Raw genomic sequence first — 19,902 nt, 5'->3', positions numbered from 1 at the left:
TCAGCGGCAAACAAGCAGTTTGCCAGGGTTTGAAGCGTTTTGGTGAGCGTCTTTGACCAACAGCCACAGGTAAAACCAGTCCTAGAACCATCCCTGCATTATTGCTCCAAACAAGGCAGATGCACAGGCCTAGGATCGTGACCTGTGTTTAGCACAAAACAAAGCAAGCTGCAAAACAAGGTCAAACATGGGATCTATGACAGACTGAGAGGCGCTTTTCCATTTCTTCCACCCAGGAAGAAGAAGCGGGAAGGGGGGGCCCAGGTGGGTATTCGGGCAGGTGTTTAGGGCATGTGATGGGTTTGTGTTCTAGGCATAATTTGGACCTTCCGCCACGACTAGTAACACAAATTGCTATCAGAAAGGCATATCCACCAAGTCCTGAATAAATCTAAAAACTCTAACTTGTTCTTCCAGTGCCTGAGAAGAGGAGGCTCAGGGGTGATCTTATTACTGTCTACAACTACCTGAAGGGGCATTGTAGCCAGGTGGGGGGTGGCCTCTTCTCCCAGGCAACCAGCAATAGAACAAGGGGACACAGTCTCAAGTTGTGCCAGGGTAGGTATAGGCTGGATGTTAGGAAGAAGTTCTTCACAGAGAGAGTGATTTCCCATTGGAATGGGCTGCCCAGGGAGGTGGTGGAGGCACCGTCCCTGGGGGTGTTCAAGAAAAGACTGGATGAGGCACTCAGTGCCATGGTCTAGTTGACTGGATAGGGCTGGGTGCTAGGTTGGACTGGATGATCTTGGAGGTCTCTTCCAACCTGGTTGATTCTATGATTCTATGATCTATGGACACTGCCTTGACTCTCTTGGTTCAACTTTCTTTGTTGCCTCCTTTGAGGATGCTCAGGGGAGCATCCTCATTGCTCTTTACAAGTACTTGAAGGAAGGTTGTAGTCAGGTGGGGGTTGGTCTCTTCTCTCAGGCAACCTGGATGTTAGGAGGAAGTTCTTCACAGAGAGAGTGATTTCCCATTGGAATGGGCTGCCCAGGGAGGTGGTGGAGGCACCGTCCCTGGAGGTGTTCAAGAAAAGCCTGGATGGGGCACTCAGTGCTGTGGTCTAGTTGACTGGCTAGGGCTGGGTGCTAAGTTGGACTGGCTGATCTTGGAGGTCTCTTCCAACCTGCTTGATTCTATGATTCTATGACACAGTCTCAAGCTGTGCCAGGGGAGGTCTAGGCTGGATGTTAGGAAGAAGTTCTTCACAGAAAGAGTGATTTGCCATTGGAATGGGCTGACCAGGGAGGTGGTGGAGTCACCATCTCTGGAGATGTTTAAAAGGAGGCTGGATGAGGTACTTAGTGCCATGGTCTAATTGATTGGACAGGGCTGGGTGATAAGTTGGACTTAATGATCCCGGAGAACTTTTCCAACTCAATTCTGTGATTCTGTGATCCCTTGCCAGGTTCAAGAGCTTCAGAGTCCACCCCGAGCCAGCCAAGTGGTAAAGGACTGTGTAAAAGCTTGCCTCAACTCCACCTATGAGTACATTTTCAACAACTGTCATGAGCTGTACAGTCGCGAGTACCAGACAGATCCTGTGAGTAACTGATAAGCAGGCAGAAATCAGTGTTTCTGATGTTCCTAGATAGTAACAAGAATACTAATTGATACAAAAAGGCAGCACAAACAAAGTTGTGACTTATCTTCTGAATGCACAAAATTTGTAATCAGTTAATGAGCACTAATTTGTAAGTGGAGGATGATAATTGTTTTACACTAACTAATTATGAATCATTTTGCCAGCTTTAGCTATTTCCTGAGCAGCTATTTGTGAAGGGAACATTTGATTCAGCTTTGACTGAGCAAAAGCTAATTAGAGCAAATATAAACTACTCAAGAAAACTGTCTTTAGCATAGGTGAACCTCAAACAGTGGATTTTTATCTTGTTTTCTAGCACCACTGCTGTGCACTGGTCTTAGGAAGTACCTCTAGGCACAAACTGCTTTCAAATTCATGAGAGCTCTGTTGGCCACTCTGGAGTAATGGGAATACCATGTGTCAACATGGATATAGTCATCAACCCAGGTGCCTAAATAGGAAGTGGTTGGAGTAAGCTTAGAGCAGACCTGGAGCCTGACCTGCTCCTGACATGTGCCTGGAGGTGTTCAAGCAAAGATTGGATGAGGGACTTAGTGCTGTGGTCTAATTGATTGGCTAGGGCTGGGTGATAGGTTGAACTGGATGAGCTTGGAGGTCTCTTCCAACCTGGTTGATTCTATGTCAAGTGGCAAAACAAGGAACATTTGAATTTGAGGCCACCAGTAAACAGCACAGCTTAGCATAGTACCTAGCATAGTACAATGTTTTGCACTAGACCACACAGGTTGCCAGCAGACATTAATAACTGTAACTTCTTCAGAAGAAACGGTCCAGAGGTAATTGGTGTTTGGAGCTTATATGATGATCTACGTTTACCAGCTTTTACTTTCCCCTTTAAATTGACACTGGTTTTCCAATGGCTTCCTTCCCAGAACAAAAATCAGGACCTTCCTCCTGAGGAACAAGGCCCCAGCATCAGGAACCTGGATTTCTGGCCCAAGCTCATCACCTTGATAGTTTCCATCATAGAAGAGGACAAGAATTCCTATACTCCCGTTCTGAATCAGTAAGAATCTTCCGTGTGCTGTATGGCTACTTCTAGTCTCTGTGTACTCTGCTTTATTTGTGAAACTGCTTTCTATCTCTTCTGTCACTTGTGTACTTATGGAAGTACTTATCTTGTCTGTCTGTCTTTCTGTCTTATCTGTCCCTGTCTATCTAAATAACTCTTTTTGATTGGGATGGAAGAGTTTCAAAAGGTTCAGTTACGATGGCGCTCGAGCACAAACACCCTGATTATTACAATCCTGAACTCAGGGAGGCACCTGAAAATGGGGTGAGAGTTCTTTTGGTTTTTTGGGATGTTGAGCAGTTCACATTAATGTACACAGTGGTGCCAAGGTGACAACACCTTACATTGTGACTTAGGAACGTGGTGTTCTGTGCAGCATTGGGAGACTGCATTGGGTGGGGTTGGTACAGCATTGGAAAGGAACCTGAGAATGGTCTCTTTAAGTGGTGGATATTCTTCCAACAATCCCACTGTGCAAGAGAAAAGGAGATATCTGACAAGGTGTTATACACAAAGCTGGATTGTGCCCTAGTAATCGTTGATTTAACCTGGCAGGGACACCTGATTATTATCTATTTCTCAGCCTCGAAGTCTCAGGAGAAAAAGAGAAAACAAAAAAATAGATGTACAAGAAAGGGAAAAAAGGCACAAGGGCATTGAGGTCACACTCCTGGAATTACTGTATGCATGTCTGCTAGGAGAGATATCCAGGGCCTGCCTTTTTAGGCTAAAACCAGTCTCAACAACAGTGTTGTTTTCACATTATTTAATATGCCACAGAGTCTAGTCCAAGGTCTTCAATTTCCACCTGGCCATTTCTCTAGGATGAAGGAAGGGTCTGTTGTGTTGAGCTTTTCAACTTGTAGTTTAGCTCAGAGTTGAATGAAGAAGAACTCTGATAAATGCTAAAGTCTTTCCTAAATGTCCCCTCAGGTTTCCTCAGGAGCTTGCTGTGGGGAAGATCAGTGCAGAGGTGATGTGGAGCCTTTTTGCCCAGGATATGAAGTATGCCATGGAAGGTAAGAGAATTCCTCCGTGCTTCTGAGTGACTTGTTGCTGATCTTTTGTTCTCCATCCATTTGGTGTGAATGAGACTTAACTGCTGTTTAGAGTGGGGATTTCTAGTGGTCTACAACTACCTGAAGGGAGGCTGTAGTCGGGGGTTGCTCTCTTCTCCCAGGCAACCATCAACAGAACAAGCGGACACAGTCCACAGTCTCAAGTTGTACCAGGGAAAATATAGGCTGGATTTTAGGAGAAAGTTCTTCCCAGGGGAGTGATTTGCCATTGGAATGGGCTGCCCAGGGAGGTGGTGGTGTCACCATCCCTGGAGGCATTCAAGAAAAGCCTGGATGAGGCACTTAGTGCCATGGTCTAGTTGACTGTCTAGGGCTGGGTGCTAGGTTGGACTGGGTGATCTTGGAGGTCTCTTCCAACCTGCTTGATTCTATGATTTAATGGTTTGTGAAAAGCCCCTTTATGGGTGAGAATTGAGGCTGAGATCACCATGAGCTCTAGATTTGTGTGTCAGGCTGTGTTGCAGGCTGTTGAGATCAGAAGCTCTCTTTGCCCTGAGAATACATCATCACCGGCTTCATTCTGCAACATGCAATGGTAAAAGGGCTGGAGGGGTAGGTGGGCTGTGTGTTGGTCTAAGCTGATGGCAGAAACATGCTCTTAGAAGAAATCCTGCTTCAGACTTCTTCATTTTAAATTAATCTTTGCATAATTCCACCAGTCTCCTAATAAATGAGAAATTCTACTGTCCCTGAAGGTGAGTTAGGCATGCAAAGCCCAGCAAATTCCCTGAAAGGAGTTTTTCTACTTGCAGTACTCTTCTTGGAAGGTTCAGACCGCATCCAGTTCCTCCTGGCTCTGCAGCTGTGGTAGCAGTTGTTTCCCAGTATTTTGCTTTAGGATCATCTTTAAGATGACATGGTGATAAAACAGAAGTGTCAGTGCTGCCTGCAGTGTGCCAGCTGTATTTGTATTCCAGAACCAAGTCAAGCTACTGCTTTTGGTTATTCAAAATTATGCTTAACCCATACAAGGAGGCTGAAGAGAGATTACTAAGGCCTGCAGTGAGAGGATGAAGAGCAATGCTTCAGACTAGAGAAGAACAGATTTAAATTGGATATTAGGAACAAGTTCTTTACCATAAGGGCATTGGAACCCTGGAACAGGTTGTCCAGTGAGATCATTGGGGCCCCCATCCCTGGAGATGTTCAAGGTGAGGCTGATCTGGTTGAGAATGCCCTTGCTTGCTGCAAGGGGGGGTTGGATTAGATGGCCTTTGGAAATCCCAGGCCATTCTATGATTCTGTATTGAAAACTCTCTTTTATAGTGATTGTCACTACTTGCTCATACATTGGAGAAAAGAGAACTGTGGTAACTTCATGTTCACTTTCCCTGGAAACTGCTCCTGCAAACCACTTTGGCTCAGCTTTCTGCTTTGTCCTTACTTACCCATGCGCTCACCCTTGGGAATTTATAATGCAGTTTCCTCTTCTACATGATGAAAGTGCTGTATCTTCCTGCTTTACCTGCAACCATGAGAGTTGTATCTCTCCAAATCTAGTTGCTGAACTTTGTGAAGATTTCCTTTGACTCTTGCATTCAATATGCAGCTGCAGTAAGATTACTGGCTCTGTGTGTGACTTTTACTCTCAAAGGAGACATCACTTTATTATTCTCCTTTTTTCTCTCTCTTTTAAATGGCTCTATTTGATTGCCAGTGCCCAGATTAACTCTGCCTCCAAGCTTTTGTCTGCATCTCATAACATGTCCTCTCAAACTCTGTCCACCCTGGGCTGGGCTTATTGCAGCTTTTCCTTCTGGTCACTTATAAGCTTTTTAAGATAAGGACTGGTATAATGTTTCCACCTATGAGTTTGTCAGTACTTAGCTAATACTTGCAGAAAGAGCATCCCTCTTCTGAGTGTCTCTTAGTGAGAAAAGTTGACAGAGAGGCAGAAGATGGAGAGGGGAGGGTTTGCATTTGAACAAGAGCTGAAAAACTGTATTTGTGTGTGCTTGTACTCCAGCTGTGCAAGTCCTGCAGGAGCATTGAACAGTGATAAAGGTTGTGTTTGTGTCTGTCTGTTCCAAATACGTGTTCAAGATATCTTCAAGGTGTAGAATTCTATTTGAAGCAAATGTGTTTCCTCACTGCTTTGTTCTCTAGACATTTATGAAGGTAACCTTTAGAACAAGCTCTACAACAATTCAATTAGAGGCCTTGCTACTGTACAGGTGATTGGATTAGCTCACTGCATTTTTTCTGTCAGTGAGTGGGGAAAATGCATTAAAAGGAATGGATAAAGTGATGTGAAGGGTGACAATTAGATTTGCTGTCCTCAGCTCTTGGCTCTGTCATTTATCAGTTTGAGTTGCTCCTTTCTCAACTAGTTTAACACTGCCATTTGGTGGTCTTCTATGGTGGGGTAATAGCATTGATGGACAAGGGAAGGGCAACTGATGTTGTCTACTTGGACTCCTGCAAAGACTATCACTCTGTTCCCACCATCTTTGTATTCTCTCATTTAGGAAGACATGGATTTGATGGGTGGACCACTCAGTGGATAAGAACCATCTTGCTGATTGCACTCAAAGAGTGATGGTCAATAGCTTGATGTCTAAGTGAAAACAAGTGATGAGTGGTGTTCCTTGTGGACTGTTAGTGGGACTGGTACAGTGTATCATCTTTGTCAGCAGCATGGACAGTGAGATTGAGCAAGCCTGGTGACCACACCAAGGTGTGTGGTGTGGTTAGTGTACTGAAGTGAGGGGATGCCATCCAGAGGGACCTTGATAGCCATAATAGGTGGGCTGATGCCAACCTCATGAAGTTCAGCAAAGCCAAGCACAAGGTCCTGCACCTGGTTCGGGGTGTACATACAGCCAAAGGGACCTTTTATTGAAGGTATGTAGTGATAGGACAAGGGGCAATGACTTCAAACTGGAAGAAACTAGATTAGGAAATAATTCTTCATCACAAGAGTGATGAGGCATTGAAACAGGTTGCCCAGGGAAGTCGAGAAGGTTCCAACCCTGGAAGTGTTCAAAGCTGGGTTTCACGGAGCCTCAAATAGCCTGATCTAGTATGGGGGTGTCCTTACCCATGGAGAGTGGAACTAAATTGTCTTTAGGGTCTCTTCCAACTCAAACTGTTCTGTGATTCTATGGTATTCCCATCTTCACTGGTTTGTGGAGCAATCACGGGGCACATTGGTGTGCTCCGAGATCTGTATGCATCAGGAGCATTATGCAACAACATTTAATCTCTTTTTGTGGAGCAATGTGCACATAAGCCTAGAGTATAACACTTTCTTACTTTCTTCATGATGTTTTCCTTTATGTTCTGTTCCTAAGTTCTGGATAACATGAGCTCACTCACCTCACCAAGTGGTAAGTTACTGCATCTTGGTAGAACTTATAGCTGTGAGTAGGCAAAGACTTTCATCAGGTGCCTGTAGTTTTAGCACTTTGGATGTAGCTGCTAATATTAGCTTTAGTGTCCTCTAGCTCTATACCACAAAGCTCTATCTACAAAGAAGACTTGGAGGACCATACTGCTGATGCAGAATTGGCTGGTATGTGCTATGAAGAGACTCCTCTTCTGACTAGTCATTGCAGTTGTCTTTTTGACAGAGCCCTGAATGCTGAGGGGTTCTGGGAAGTAACTGAGTCTCTGGCATTAAGATATGCACAGTGTCACATGAAGAGTAACTACTGGTGTCAGAGCTGCAGTTCATGAGTGGCCCTATTCCTTGCATCATGGATGAAGTGGTGCTTGTGGGTCTTATGTCTTCATCTCCTCTAAGGAGACTCAGTTTCTGAAACAGCATGAAAGCTGCAGGATCTACTATGCTTGTTTTATTTTCTTGCTTCCCCCAAGCAGTGAGAGCTTAGGGCACCACGAACAGGAGATAGGTCCCTTCCATTCTTTCTGATAAAGGCAATAGAAGATGAGGCACTGAGAAATGTCCCTTGTTTCTCACCATCCCAAGAGTAAAAGAGATCAGACAGACGTGTTATGTGGCTCACACTTGGCTGGCAAGACTGTGCCACCCTGAAGTCACCGTAATGTAGAGGATGATTTTTCCAAGTCATACATTTAGCTCCACCTCTGTGACACTGGCACTAATAGCCCCAGTTACCAGTGGGCTGAGCAGATGGACAGCCTCCTTATGAGCCTGTTGGTAGTTACTAGATTTCTTGCTGACCTCTGTGACCCAGGAAGCACAAACACCCCAAGCAAAATGTGTTTTTCCTCTTCTTTTACTAGAAAGACATTAAAAAACAGTAATAGAAAATCAATGTCATCCTTGACAGCAATGTTTTGTCTTATTTTGGATATGTTAGGAAAGCCTCAAATTGGAAGCATCTCTGATAGGAAGAGAGACTTACACAGACTTGGCAGGCAGGATTGAAATAAATCATTCTGCCATACTCTCACTTCTAATAAAGGGAAAGGGGATCAGATGCATACACAGATGCTAGTCGTCTAAAATTGTGAATATTCACCAGCCTCTGTACCTATTTCTTTGCAAAAATTCAGCATTGTCTGCTAGAAATTAACCTATGGAAAGTAGGCTGGCAGTCAAGGAAAAAAAAATCCATGGATTAAGGATGGGATGAAAATCTTTTTCTCTGCCTGAAAAATGGAACTGGACATGGCACTATAAATTGTGCTTCTAGGAAGCAGTTCCCTGTTCATGCTTTAATAACATGGCCTTGGTGGCCCTAAAAGCTCTTCTCTGGAGAAGGCTGCTTGCAAATGAAATCTGCTGAGGAAATGTGAGAGACTTACAGAAGTCTGCAGCTTTTTCAGGGCAAAACACAACAGCTCCTGCAAAATATCTGCGCACTCTTCCACTGTTGCTGCTGCTGCTAAGCTCTTTAAAAGCCTGCAGGTTATAAGGCAGAACTGAAATGTGCTAAGACTGCTGGCTTCTGTGCTCTTCACTTTTGCTAAAATGGGTTTCCAAAGTATACCTCTGGCTGAGGTGTTTCTGCCTTTAAGTGCTCTTAAATATTCCCCTTAAAAAAAAAAAAAAAAAAAGGCAGCTGATTAAAACTCTACAGGGTCCACTGAAGGGGAGAGGGGGGAAAAGCTGCTGGGGACAGAGGGTTTGTTGGATTTCTTTGTCCTCCAGCATGTTTGAGCTGTTATAGTTCAATTTTTGTCTTTTCTCTGTCACAAGCTCCTCCTTTGTTCCGCATACGTAAAGTTCTCTTTTATGGTGGTAAGACTTCTCCTTTTTTCTTTCATCTTCCTCTTGGTGTCAAACCTTTCCTTTACTGCTGATAGATAGATAGGTAGTCGTAGTATCAGTCCTTGGGCTTATGCTTCCGTGGCTGCTTTGTGTTTTTCTCTTCTGCAATTTAGTAGTGTTTCAAATGTCCTTAAAAGGAAAAAAAGAAAGAGCTAGGGAAAGGCTTGAATTACTTGCTTTTAGTGGACTGCTTAATGTTGAGGGAATAAAACTGCTTTTAGTGGACTGCTTAATGTTGAGGGAATAAAACTGATTTGAGTGCTTTTTACTTCCAAGTCAGAGCTTCCCTTTGCAGAAACAGCGCAAGAGTACTTGGATGGCAGTGCATGTCAAGAGTTAATGAAGTTATAATTGTCCATTAATTTCCTCACTCTTGTAGGGAGCTGAATGGGCATGGTTATTGCTGTGTTTGCTTCCAGTTTTAGATCTGTGAGGACAGCTTTGCATTTCTTTCTGCAGTTGTTCTTGAGGGAATTCGTCGTTTCAGACAGTGTGCTTGGACTTCCTTGGGTCTCAAGAAAGATAGTAGATGTATTAATGTAAAATGAGAATGGACTTCTCTTGGCTCCAGTACAAGCAAATTAATTGTGGAGAGTAATGGATTATAGTATATGTGAGATAGTAGCACGTGTAAAGTAATTTATCCATTGGGGACTGTGTTTCTTAGGTACTGGGCATTTAAATCTCTTTAAAACAAAGGCTAGATATCTTTTTCTGTGGGGATTGTATCTGTGTGGATCTCTTGCATGTGAATTAGAAGGAAATCTGTGTTTACACTGCCGCAGAGGCTTGCAAACAACTCACTGGAGTGTCAGACTGCCTGGGAGTTGACAATGTTTATGGAATAATTACACATGAAAAGTTCTTTGTTTTTTTGTGGTTTCGGTTCGATAATTTATTTGTCTTGTTGAAGCTTCAAGAGAGATGTTAAATTTCTTAATGTTTTTACGTAGTTGCATGAATTTGCCTTTACATGGCAATAGGTGATGGTATTGTAAATCAGCATCTCTGTCAGTTAACTGAGTAGAAAGCTAGGAAATTCTACATCATTAAGACTTAGACTGATGAACACCTGTGGCATGCAGTTCTCCCATGTGCCTATCTCTACCTGATTAATGGATACTTGCACCAAAGTCCTAGATTAAAGCCATTTAAAATTAAGAGAAAGATTTCCAGTACCTAACATAATTGTATCCTGTCTACACCTCAGCAGCAATGCACTTGGAAAGTTACATCGACAATGAGACGACCACATAAGGAGTTAGAAGATGAGTCTAAAATAATTTTTGAGGAGAAAAACTTTGAGTCTTAGCCAAATCATGTCTATTGTAGTTGCATATCTTACACTGTGGCTTGGACTAGTAGCTTGATGTGGTAATGGAGCGAACAAAGAAGCCTGGCACAAAGTATGTTCATGCTGTTGAAGCTTGGCAGAAAGATGAGATGGATGTGGACAAATGGCACAAGGAAGCAGCAGTGCAGAATTGGTCAGCTGGTAATTTGGGGTCACATTGCAGGCAAAAGTCAGCTGCTGAGTTGTCCTAGCATTGTGAAAAAGGAGTTCATATTTTTCTTCTCAAGGTGGGTTTTGAAGAAGAGCAGTGCAGTAGAATGATCTGTCTGCGTGAACCAGAGAGGTGGCTTGGGGAAAAGCATTGAGGTGCTTTTGGGAGAACTTAGCAAGCAGTTAAAAACCAGGAATTGTTCAGAGGTAGGAGTGAAATGCTGAGAGATGATAGTGTGAATGTAGGCTGGCATGGGTCTTGAGAGTAAAGACATGGAGCATACATTTCTCACAGGAGAGAGGAGAGTAGTGGTCTAGGGAGATGATCTCTGCAGAAACAGGTCTGAGCACTGCAAGTGCTTTAGCACGTAGCTTCAAAGAGTCATGTTGTGGAGGCATGTGTGTTATACAAGGAGGAACTACGTTGTTCTGACATAGCTCAAGGACAAAAAGGTAGATATCCATGGGTCAGTGCTCAGGAAGGCAGTGTGGATAACAGGTGCCTTCAGAAGCATCGTGTATTTCTCTGGGCATCAGCAAAGGCTTCAGCTTCTCTGTAGCTCATTTGAACTTGCTTGTGACTTGCACTTTCAAACTCTAAAGAACCCAATGCTTTCTACTCTTTTGTCTTAAAGGATGCTGGTGTAACATGTTCATGTTGCCTTCGTTTATGTCCAAGGTTTAACAGATTCAATATCTTTGATTTGTTTTCCACAAACATGAAATCTGGATGATTTTTTGTTACACAGAAAGGCTGTAATACAATGCTTAGTTTCATTGCTCTGACAACCAAATAGTCTAACACAAATGGAAGTATTAATTTGATCTGCAGAAATAAACTCCAAAGCTCCAATGGTCAACCACCAAGAACTCCTGCCTGCTGCCAAAATCCTGTGTAATGAGTATTTTTTAGCTCTATAGCTGCTTCATCCTCAAAACCATTGCCTGCTGTGGACATTCTTTACAAGACCTCTCCTCTGCCTGGTGCAGCGACAGTGGTAAATTTAAACCTAATTGCTTTTTCTGTCCCCCCTCCTTCTCTACAGAGCATGAGAAACACAGATTGTGTAAAAGTGCAGACTACATGAATTTACACTTCAAAGTGAAGTGGCTGTACAACGAATATGTTCGTGATCTGCCTGCCTTCAAGGGACAAGTGCCTGAATATCCAGCGTGAGTGTATTACATCTCCTGTAGCAAGTCCCCGCTATCTGCCTCCTTCTGTTACCCTGAGGGTAGTCATTTGGTCCTCCTGTGGCTGCCTTCATGCTACACCGTTTCTTCCCTTGCTGATTTTCTGTCCCTGTGTGAATGTTTGTCCCTTCTGGTGTTCTGTGCTGGTTTTACAGTTCAATCCCTTGTTGTACAGTATCTCCCAAGATCCCGAAAGGTTTAGCAATGTCACGGGCAGTCTGTAAGCCACTTTGTGCATGTGGTGTGGGCACTAGCTTTTGAACAGCAGACTTCTGGATGTATGCTGGCATTCTTGAGTGCATAGATGCAGCACTATCTGTATGGATGATATTGAACAAATACCCATTGTATGCCAAGATATTTTTATAAGTGATTGTTAAATATAAAAGGTGTGTGTGTGCGGTACATGTTTGTTTCTTAGAACAGAGTGAATTTGTTACAGTGAGAGCCCTGCAGAGGGACCTGGACAGGCTGGATGGGTGGGCAGAGGCCAATGGGATGAGATTGAACAAGGCCAAGTGCAGGGTTCTGCACTTTGGCCACAACAACCCCAAGCAGTGCTACAGGCTGGGGACTGAGTGGCTGGAGAGCAGCCAGGAGGAAAGGGACCTGGGGGTACTGGTGGATAGTAGCTGAAGATGAGGCAGCAGTGTGCCCAGGTGGCCAAGAGAGCCAATGGCATCCTGGCCTGTATCAGGAACAGTGTGGCCAGTAGGACAAGGGAGGTTATTCTTGCCCTGTCCTCAGCACTGGTCAGGCCACAGCTTGTGTGCTGTGTCCAGTTCTGGGCCCCTCAATTCAAGAGAGATGTTGAGGTGCTGGAAGGTGTCCAGAGAAGGGCAAGAAAGCTGGTGAGGGGCCTGGAACACAAACCCTATGAGGAGAGGCTGAGGGAGGTGGGGGTGTTTAGGCTGGAGAAGAGGAGGCTCAGGGGTGACCTCATTGCTGTCTCCAACTACCTGAAGGGAGGCTGTAGCCAGGTGGGGTTGGTCTCCTCTGCCAGGCAACCAGCAACAGAACAAGGGGACACAGTCTCAAGTTGTGCCAGGGTAGGTCTAGGCTGGATGTTAGGAGGAAGTTGTTGCCAGAGAGAGTGATTGGCATTGGAATGGGCTGCCCAGGGAGGTAGTGGAGGCACCGTTCCTGGAGGTGTTCAAGCAAAGCCTGGATGAGGCACTTAGTGCCATGGTCTAGTTGACTGGCTAGGGCTGGGTGCTGGGTTGGACTGGATGATCTTGGAGGTCTCTTCCAACCTGGTTGATTCTATGATTCTGTGTACTGTATATATGTATATGTGTGTGTGTGTGTGTCATATGTACAGACACACACCAGGATTTGTAAGTAAAGGTGACGTTTTCTGGGTTTTTTTTTAGTAAGACCAGATGGTTTAGTTGGAAACATCAGATAAGCTGTCATTCTTAAGCTTCAAGCCAATTGTTCACAACTTTTGTTTATCTTTAAAAGAGCAGCAGAGGATTTCAGCCCTGGAGCAGGCTCATGAGACCCCCTGGAGAAGGTTTATGGAGAGGATACAGTACCTGGAGTCTAATACTTGGCCTAAAGCAAGAGCTGGTCTGTTATTTCTGACCAGTGTTTACCAGGCTCTCAGAGGCTTTCAGGAATAGTTGCTTCATTTCTCATTCAAGCAGCTTTTATTCACTGCACTTTTCCTGTGTCTTCACTCCATTTGATTTTGAGGGTTTAACACACTCCCCTTTTCCCCCCTCCAAACCTTTCTGGCTTTGATTTGAGCTTGTTATATCTTCTCCTACCAGCCTGGGCACAGAGAGCAAATTGTTCTTGTTTTACAAAAGTAGAGTGCTGTTCTCACGTCCCTTCCCAATCTCCTGCTGATTGCCATTTCTTCCCATCTTTCCTTGTTAAGTGAGGTTGTCTGTGTCTGGACATACAACATCTAGACTTAAATAGTGCTGTTTACCTAGACCTTGCCCTGCAGGCAGTGCTGTTGTTCAGACATGCTGTGTTGACAGTGTTTGTTTGGGTGTTTTTTTCATATATCTGTGTTATGTTTTCACTTTAAGTGTTATTTTATGTCTCGTGATGCTTTCAGTGGGACACAGGCAAGGCATCCTCTACAGAGTGTCCTACCCAGCTGCTCTTCCCACCCTGTATGTGGCTGCCCACTGCTCTCTAAGTGCTGCACTTTGCCCTCTTGATAAAAATTAAACAAAAAAAAAGAAAAAAAAAAACTGTCCTGGGCTGTTTTCAGCTTAGCATTTTGAATTCTCTGCCCATCCTGTGGTGTACACAGTCCCTTCAAGCCTGGTGCTAGCTGCATACTAATAAGACTTGAAGCAGTTGGCATAATTGCTCAGCTTGGGCTACAGGCCTTGCTTAACAATTCAGGTCAGTGAGAGGCATTAACTCGGTGAGCAGGGTGTTGGAATGACAGCCTCAGAAGCCCTGCTCTGTGTGCTGTGCCTCTGAGTCAATGTAGTCTCAGGCAAGCCATCAGATATTCTTAGTCTCTCTTTTTCTCCTGTGTAATCAGGGTAACGATGCTCAGTTTCATTCTGCAGTCATCTGCAGACTGTTCTGCTCTGCTTGGCTTTGTGGTAGGGCTTCTGTGCTCGTGTACATTTGCAGCTGCTAGCTTTGTTCCTTCCCTCTTTTGGTGCAGTAGCCAGGTTATCAAACAACCTTCACCTGTCACAAAATATCCCCTTGGTGCCAGTTACACAGTGAGCTCTTTGTTTTGCATCACAAGAGCTTTTAGTCTTGAACCTTCTTTGACGATGGAGTCCCACTCATCAGGCTTCCATGTTACTAAACTCTTCAGATGAAACTAAATTGCTGCTGTCCAGAGAACAGATGATTTGTCTGTCTACTTGTCAGACAAGAGCCTATCCATAAACTCACTTTTTTGAGCTGAAATTATAAGAAACCATGTTTCTCATAGCCTTTAGGTATGACTGAATAAAGTGGTCTCCAAAGTATCAAAGCTTAAGTTTTTATACTCCCCTTACTTTATGAAATTCAGCAACAGCTTCTAAAACTGGAGTAGCAGCATAGCTGGGAGTGGATCTTCCAGACTTCCTCTTGTCACTTTTTAGCTGCCAGCTAAAAGCCATGAAGTGTCAGTTTCCAAAAAACAGTGCCTTTTTAGATGTGTCAATAACTGTTCTATCTTTTGTTTTAATGCTGATGTTAGCATGCAGCTAGCATTGTAGCTGTACTGGAGACTGCTTCCTCTTTGGTGTACAAAGGCATTCCTTCCTTAGAAATCCTATCTTACTCTTCTGTCTGACTTCACCAAACACAGTATTTAACCTTTGACTGTTTGAAATCCTGCCTGCCTTTTTGCCAAGGCCTCCAGGATGTTCATTTGGTACCCACATGCATCCACACCGAATGAATAAGTTTAATTCACCTGTAAAGTCTGAGACCACAGGATCCCAGCTCATGGCCAAGCTGTAAGTGCAGCCTTTTGTGTTACTTTACTGTTGTGCAGCCAGCAGAAGTAAACTTTTTATTTGGTCAGAAGTCACCACTCCCTTTGCCTGCAGGCAGGACAGAGGTATATTCTGTGCAAACCTCATTTGGTGAGGTTGGCTGTGCCATCTCAAGTCGAGCTTTGCTGACTCCTGCAAGCACAGAATGTCTCTAAAGCAGCACTGTGAGCCTTTGCCTTGCATGCTGGTGTGTGAGTCACTACGGTGTTTGCTTCCAAATCAATAATTGAAACAGACGATGAAGAAGATATTTGCCATATAACAACATTTTGAAGCTATTTCTGCATGAAATCAGATTATTTTTATTAGTTTCTGTGCTAGATGATTTTGAATATCATTTTGGATATGTTGCCTTTGTGTAATCCTCACTCAATCTGCAACCCAAGACCTGATAGTAAAACACTGTAAGGGATCACAGTATCACAGTATCACCAGGGTTGGAAGAGACCTCACAGATCATCAAGTCCAACCCTTTACCACAGAGCTCAAGGCTAGACCATGGCACCAAGTGCCACGTCCAATCCTGCCTTGAACAGCCCCAGGGACGGCGACTCCACCACCTCCCCGGGCAGCCCATTCCAGTGCCCAGTGACTCTCTCAGTGAAGAACTTTCTCCTCACCTCCAGCCTAAATCTCCCTTGGCATAGCCTGAGGCTGTATCCTCTCGTTCTGGTGCTGGCCACCTGAGAGAAGAGAGCAACCTCCTCCTGGCCACAACCACCCCTCAGGTAGTTGTAGACAACAATAAGGTCTCCCCTGAGCCTCCTCTTCTCCAGGCTAACCAATCCCAGCTCCCTCAGCCTCTCCTCATAGGGCTGTGCTCAAGGCCTCTCACCAGCCTCGTCGCCCTTCTCTGGACACGCTCAAGGATCTCAATGTCCCTCCTAAACTGGGGGGCCCAGAACTGAACACAGTACTCAAGGTGTGGTCTAACCAGTGCAGAGTACAGGGGCAGAATGACCTCCCTGCTCCTGCTGACCACACCATTCCTGATGCAGGCCAGGATGCCACTGGCTCTAAGATAACTCTAGGTTTGTTACAGCTCAAAGCATGTTTTTGTGCTGAATGGAAGTATTAATAGATGATTTATAACTCTTGTGTTTTCCTGCCATCTAATAAAGAACAAAGTTGAGGATAGCTTTGCAAATATATCTACTGAATTTCTTGACCTCACCTAAGTAATTCACATTCATGTTTCCTCCTTCTGGAGGTAATGCTATTTTTATCAGAGCTGGGAGCAAACATAGTGCTACCAGCCACTTGGCAGCATCTTTTCCTTTTTGCTTTTCACCTTCGTTTAGACCTTTTGGTAAGAGAGTAAAATACCTATGCATTTGATTATTTAAATTATTATTATTATTATCATCAACATTCAACAGCCATATAAACTGGCAGTGACTGTTCTTGACAGTGAAAGGCCCTTTCTTATGAGTGTGGTGCAGTGACTAAGGATCAGTGAGTGTATCGGGAATGAGAATTACAGCTTCTGGCACAAACAGGTAGTACACGGACCTATGACGTGTGAAGCAGTCAATATCTTGCAGCCTGGGAAGCAAGAAACAGGTGGAAGATGTGTACCTGTTTCCTTGTCAACTGCCTGAGTTACCTTCTAAGGGCTGCTTGAGCTGTGGCTTTAGTATATGTTGTTGCAGTTTTAAACAGAATGTTGACAGCTCGAGAAACTCACAGCAGGCTCCAAAATATGCTGACTTTTTGGAGCACGAAGACTTTTTTCCAGGATACAGGAAATCTGTCTGTGTCAGTGTCCCACTGTTGCTGCCTGTTAAATATGGCTGCACAGACAGGTTGCTGTTGGCTTTTAACACTGTGTCGGTTGCAGTTTCCAATGTTAGCATTGATGTGCTTTATATTTCAAAGTGTAGAGAGTATTTAAGGCTATCTGATCTGCTCTGTCTATGAATTTGCTCTTGATCTCCCTCTCATGTCTAGCACATGCTTTCATGTTCTTTGCAAACTCAACCCTTAATTAGCACAATCTTTATGAACACAGCTGCCTGTATAGGGGAGGCTGTACTCTCTGAATCTCTATGATAACCTTTTGCATGGACTGAAATCACATTTGGGCACTTTTGTTCCCTTATTTGTGGATGCTGTTAAGTAGTATTTGAAATTAAGTTGTGCTTTAGCTGCGATACATTGGCACTGGAATATCATGAAGCCCAGACTGGCATTTAAATAAAGTTTTAAGTGCTGATATTCTTTAAACACAATACACACACCCCTGCCCTGCCCGACTTGTTACAGCGTGGCTGTGTCCCACAGAGGTGAGAAAAGGATGGCCAGGTGTAAGATCCCATCACGGAAGCTGCTTATCACCCTTTAGCCAAGGTGAGAGCTTGTAAAAGCCTTTCATTCACTGCAGGAGCTAGCTCCAGGCAACACCTCATGTAAGGCATCTCCCTGAGATATAGCAGTGGCTGCTTCAGCAGCTGCTTGACTTTTGCTGTACCATTTAGCTTATCCTCCTAAGTGAGGTGAAGGAACAGAGACAAACTTTGATGCCTTGCTTTGTTTTGGGGCCCAACTCTACACTAAGGCTGTTGGTCGAGCACTTAAAATTAACTATATATGTGCTTCTTTAAAAGAAAATGATGAAGAGCTGCTTAGAGGGCTGGACAGGTTCTGGAAAGCCCCAGCAGATGTGCTGTGCAATCACTAGAAGTTAATCTTACTCAATCACAGCTTATTGAAACAGGAGGATGTTCTGTAGAAGGCTTGGGGAAAGGAAAAGCAGGATTCAAGTGAAGAAGACTTCTACCCTTGATTCTCCTGGCACTCCAGAACTGTGCCTATATTTGCAGATGAAGTACCTGGAGGGTCCTGGAAAAGAAGCACATCTTTTCTTCCCTGTTTACTCATTTGCAGTTCTCACATGAAAGATGCTACACCCAAATGGGCACCCAGCAGGATGGTGTCATGGCATGCAGAGGTAGTGTGTTTGGATGTTTGGAGGTCACCCTGTCATGTTTGACATGGGTAAAAGAAAGTGAAAGCGCTCCAAGTTGATGCAAATTTAAAGGTCATTCTCTAGGGGACAAAAAAAAAAGAAGATACCAAGGAAGAGGAAAGATAGGGGATCAAAAAAACAACTCAGGACCTGCTGGTCTGCAGAGGCTGGGCTTCTGCCAATCCAGTCCAAGTGATGAGAAGAGGCCCTGGTCACCAGTAGCTTGTGTTACAGGTAGGAGTACCTTTAGGAGCATTGTCTGCATGCACAAATAACAACGTTCAGACACCTAACAGAGGCAAACTTTCAGAAGGCTTCCTGAAGCATCATAATGGCATGGGCTGGGCTAGGGTGCTCTGTTTCTTGCTGTAACTTGCTGTCTTTCCTATCCCTCCTGCAGATGGTTTGAGCAGTTTGTGATGCAGTGGCTGGATGAAAACGAAGATGTTTCCTTAGAATTCCTGCATGGTGCTCTGGAGAGAGATAAAAAAGATGGGGTATGTATGTCACTTTGAGTGGAGCACTTGGGACTGCATTCTTCAGTGGCCAGAACCAAACACCAACACTGTAAATTCTGGTGTTGTTCAGATATAGGATGTGGCCCTTTTTGCTTGCTAAACAACTGGGAAACTTGTTTATTATAGGACCTTTCTCTGCAGGTCAAAAAGAGGTGTTTAATAGCAAAGTGCATATTGTGCATTTAGGTCTGTTCTGCTGAATCTGTCAGCCAGTGGCTTGGTGGTTTCTCCTCTGTGTTTGTGAGAAATAGTTGAAGTATAAGGCACTTTGCATGTACTTAGTCATGCAGTGAGAATGTGACCTTTATCTACTGACAGAGCAAACTTATTATTAATTTGATGAGGATTCTGATGAAGAAGCCTTCCCATTTGTTCAGTGGCTGTTGGCACTGTAGTTTGTGATGCTAATGTAAGCATTCTCTTTCAAAACAATCTATAAAAAAGCCTTTCACTCTCTTTATTTTTTCCTCATTAACTGACAGGAAAGCCATGCATTTCATAAAGGATCTCAGCATCATACTGCATTTCCCTGATGCTTGTCACATCATAGTGAAGGACAGTAAACTTCTAAGCCAAAAGAATTAACTCTTTAGCTCCTCTGGACCTTGTGGAGAGCTTTTAACTAACTCTAAACATGATGTGGGTTTTGGTACAGTTGTTCTGCTTCCAATGTGGCAGATGATGGAGACATCAATGAAATGGATGTATTTGAGATCTTTCCATTTGAGAATGACTTCTTGTTCTTCTGGTTTAGTTCCAGCAAACATCCGAGCATGCTCTGTTCTCTTGCTCAGTGGTGGACGTCTTTACACAGCTCAATCAGAGCTTTGAGATCATTAAGAAGTTGGAATGCCCAGACCCTGTCATTGTTGCTCATTATAACAGGAGATTTGCTAAGGTAATGCCCTCAACATCCAGCTGTTTACCTTCCCTCACTGGGATGCAAACCAGTGTGATGATTTAATTCCTGGAGTTCTGTAGCAATAGAGGACAAGTAGTACTGCCTGTGTCTTGTCTTTGTAGACTATTGGGAAAGTGCTGATGCAGTATGCTGACATCCTTTCCAAGAGCTTCCAGTCCTACTGCTCCAAGGAGAAACTGGTGAGTTGTGCTGAGCTCCTCTTCTGCTCCAAGAAATCACGTAATTGTCCTGATCACATTGCAGCTGACTGTGTTGATGACATAAATATTTTCAGTATTGCTTTTGTCAACGTTTGTGTGCTTCTGCAGTGTGGATTCTGTCTTGGCCATGAAATAAAACTAAATCCTGAAGATGATCTGCAGGGTTTGGAATCTGTCAGGTCCACTTGAAGTTAACTTCTGTTCTGCCTATATGGGTTGTATGTCA

At 44.0% G+C, this 19,902-nt stretch overlaps 1 protein-coding gene across 4 annotated transcripts in view; it reads left to right on the top strand.

The window, feature by feature from the left end:
* Positions 1 to 19,902, top strand: part of UNC13B (unc-13 homolog B) — a 292,568-nt gene that overhangs the window by 233,394 nt on the left and 39,272 nt on the right. For all 4 annotated transcript variants that reach the window (XM_064140891.1, XM_064140890.1, XM_064140889.1 and 1 more), the window contains 7 exons: positions 1,409 to 1,543; positions 2,479 to 2,612; positions 3,552 to 3,637; positions 11,448 to 11,574; positions 18,437 to 18,533; positions 19,309 to 19,452; positions 19,578 to 19,655. In XM_064140891.1, the coding sequence (XP_063996961.1) occupies positions 1,409 to 1,543; positions 2,479 to 2,612; positions 3,552 to 3,637; positions 11,448 to 11,574; positions 18,437 to 18,533; positions 19,309 to 19,452; positions 19,578 to 19,655 (801 nt within the window). The remainder of the gene's footprint in view (positions 1 to 1,408; positions 1,544 to 2,478; positions 2,613 to 3,551; positions 3,638 to 11,447; positions 11,575 to 18,436; positions 18,534 to 19,308; positions 19,453 to 19,577; positions 19,656 to 19,902) is intronic.

Source organism: Pogoniulus pusillus, chromosome Z, assembly GCF_015220805.1.
Source record: "Pogoniulus pusillus isolate bPogPus1 chromosome Z, bPogPus1.pri, whole genome shotgun sequence".
Lineage (NCBI taxonomy): Eukaryota > Metazoa > Chordata > Aves > Piciformes > Lybiidae > Pogoniulus > Pogoniulus pusillus.
Note: the sequence above shows the minus strand (reverse complement) of the source record. Positions and strands in the feature narration are given on the sequence as shown.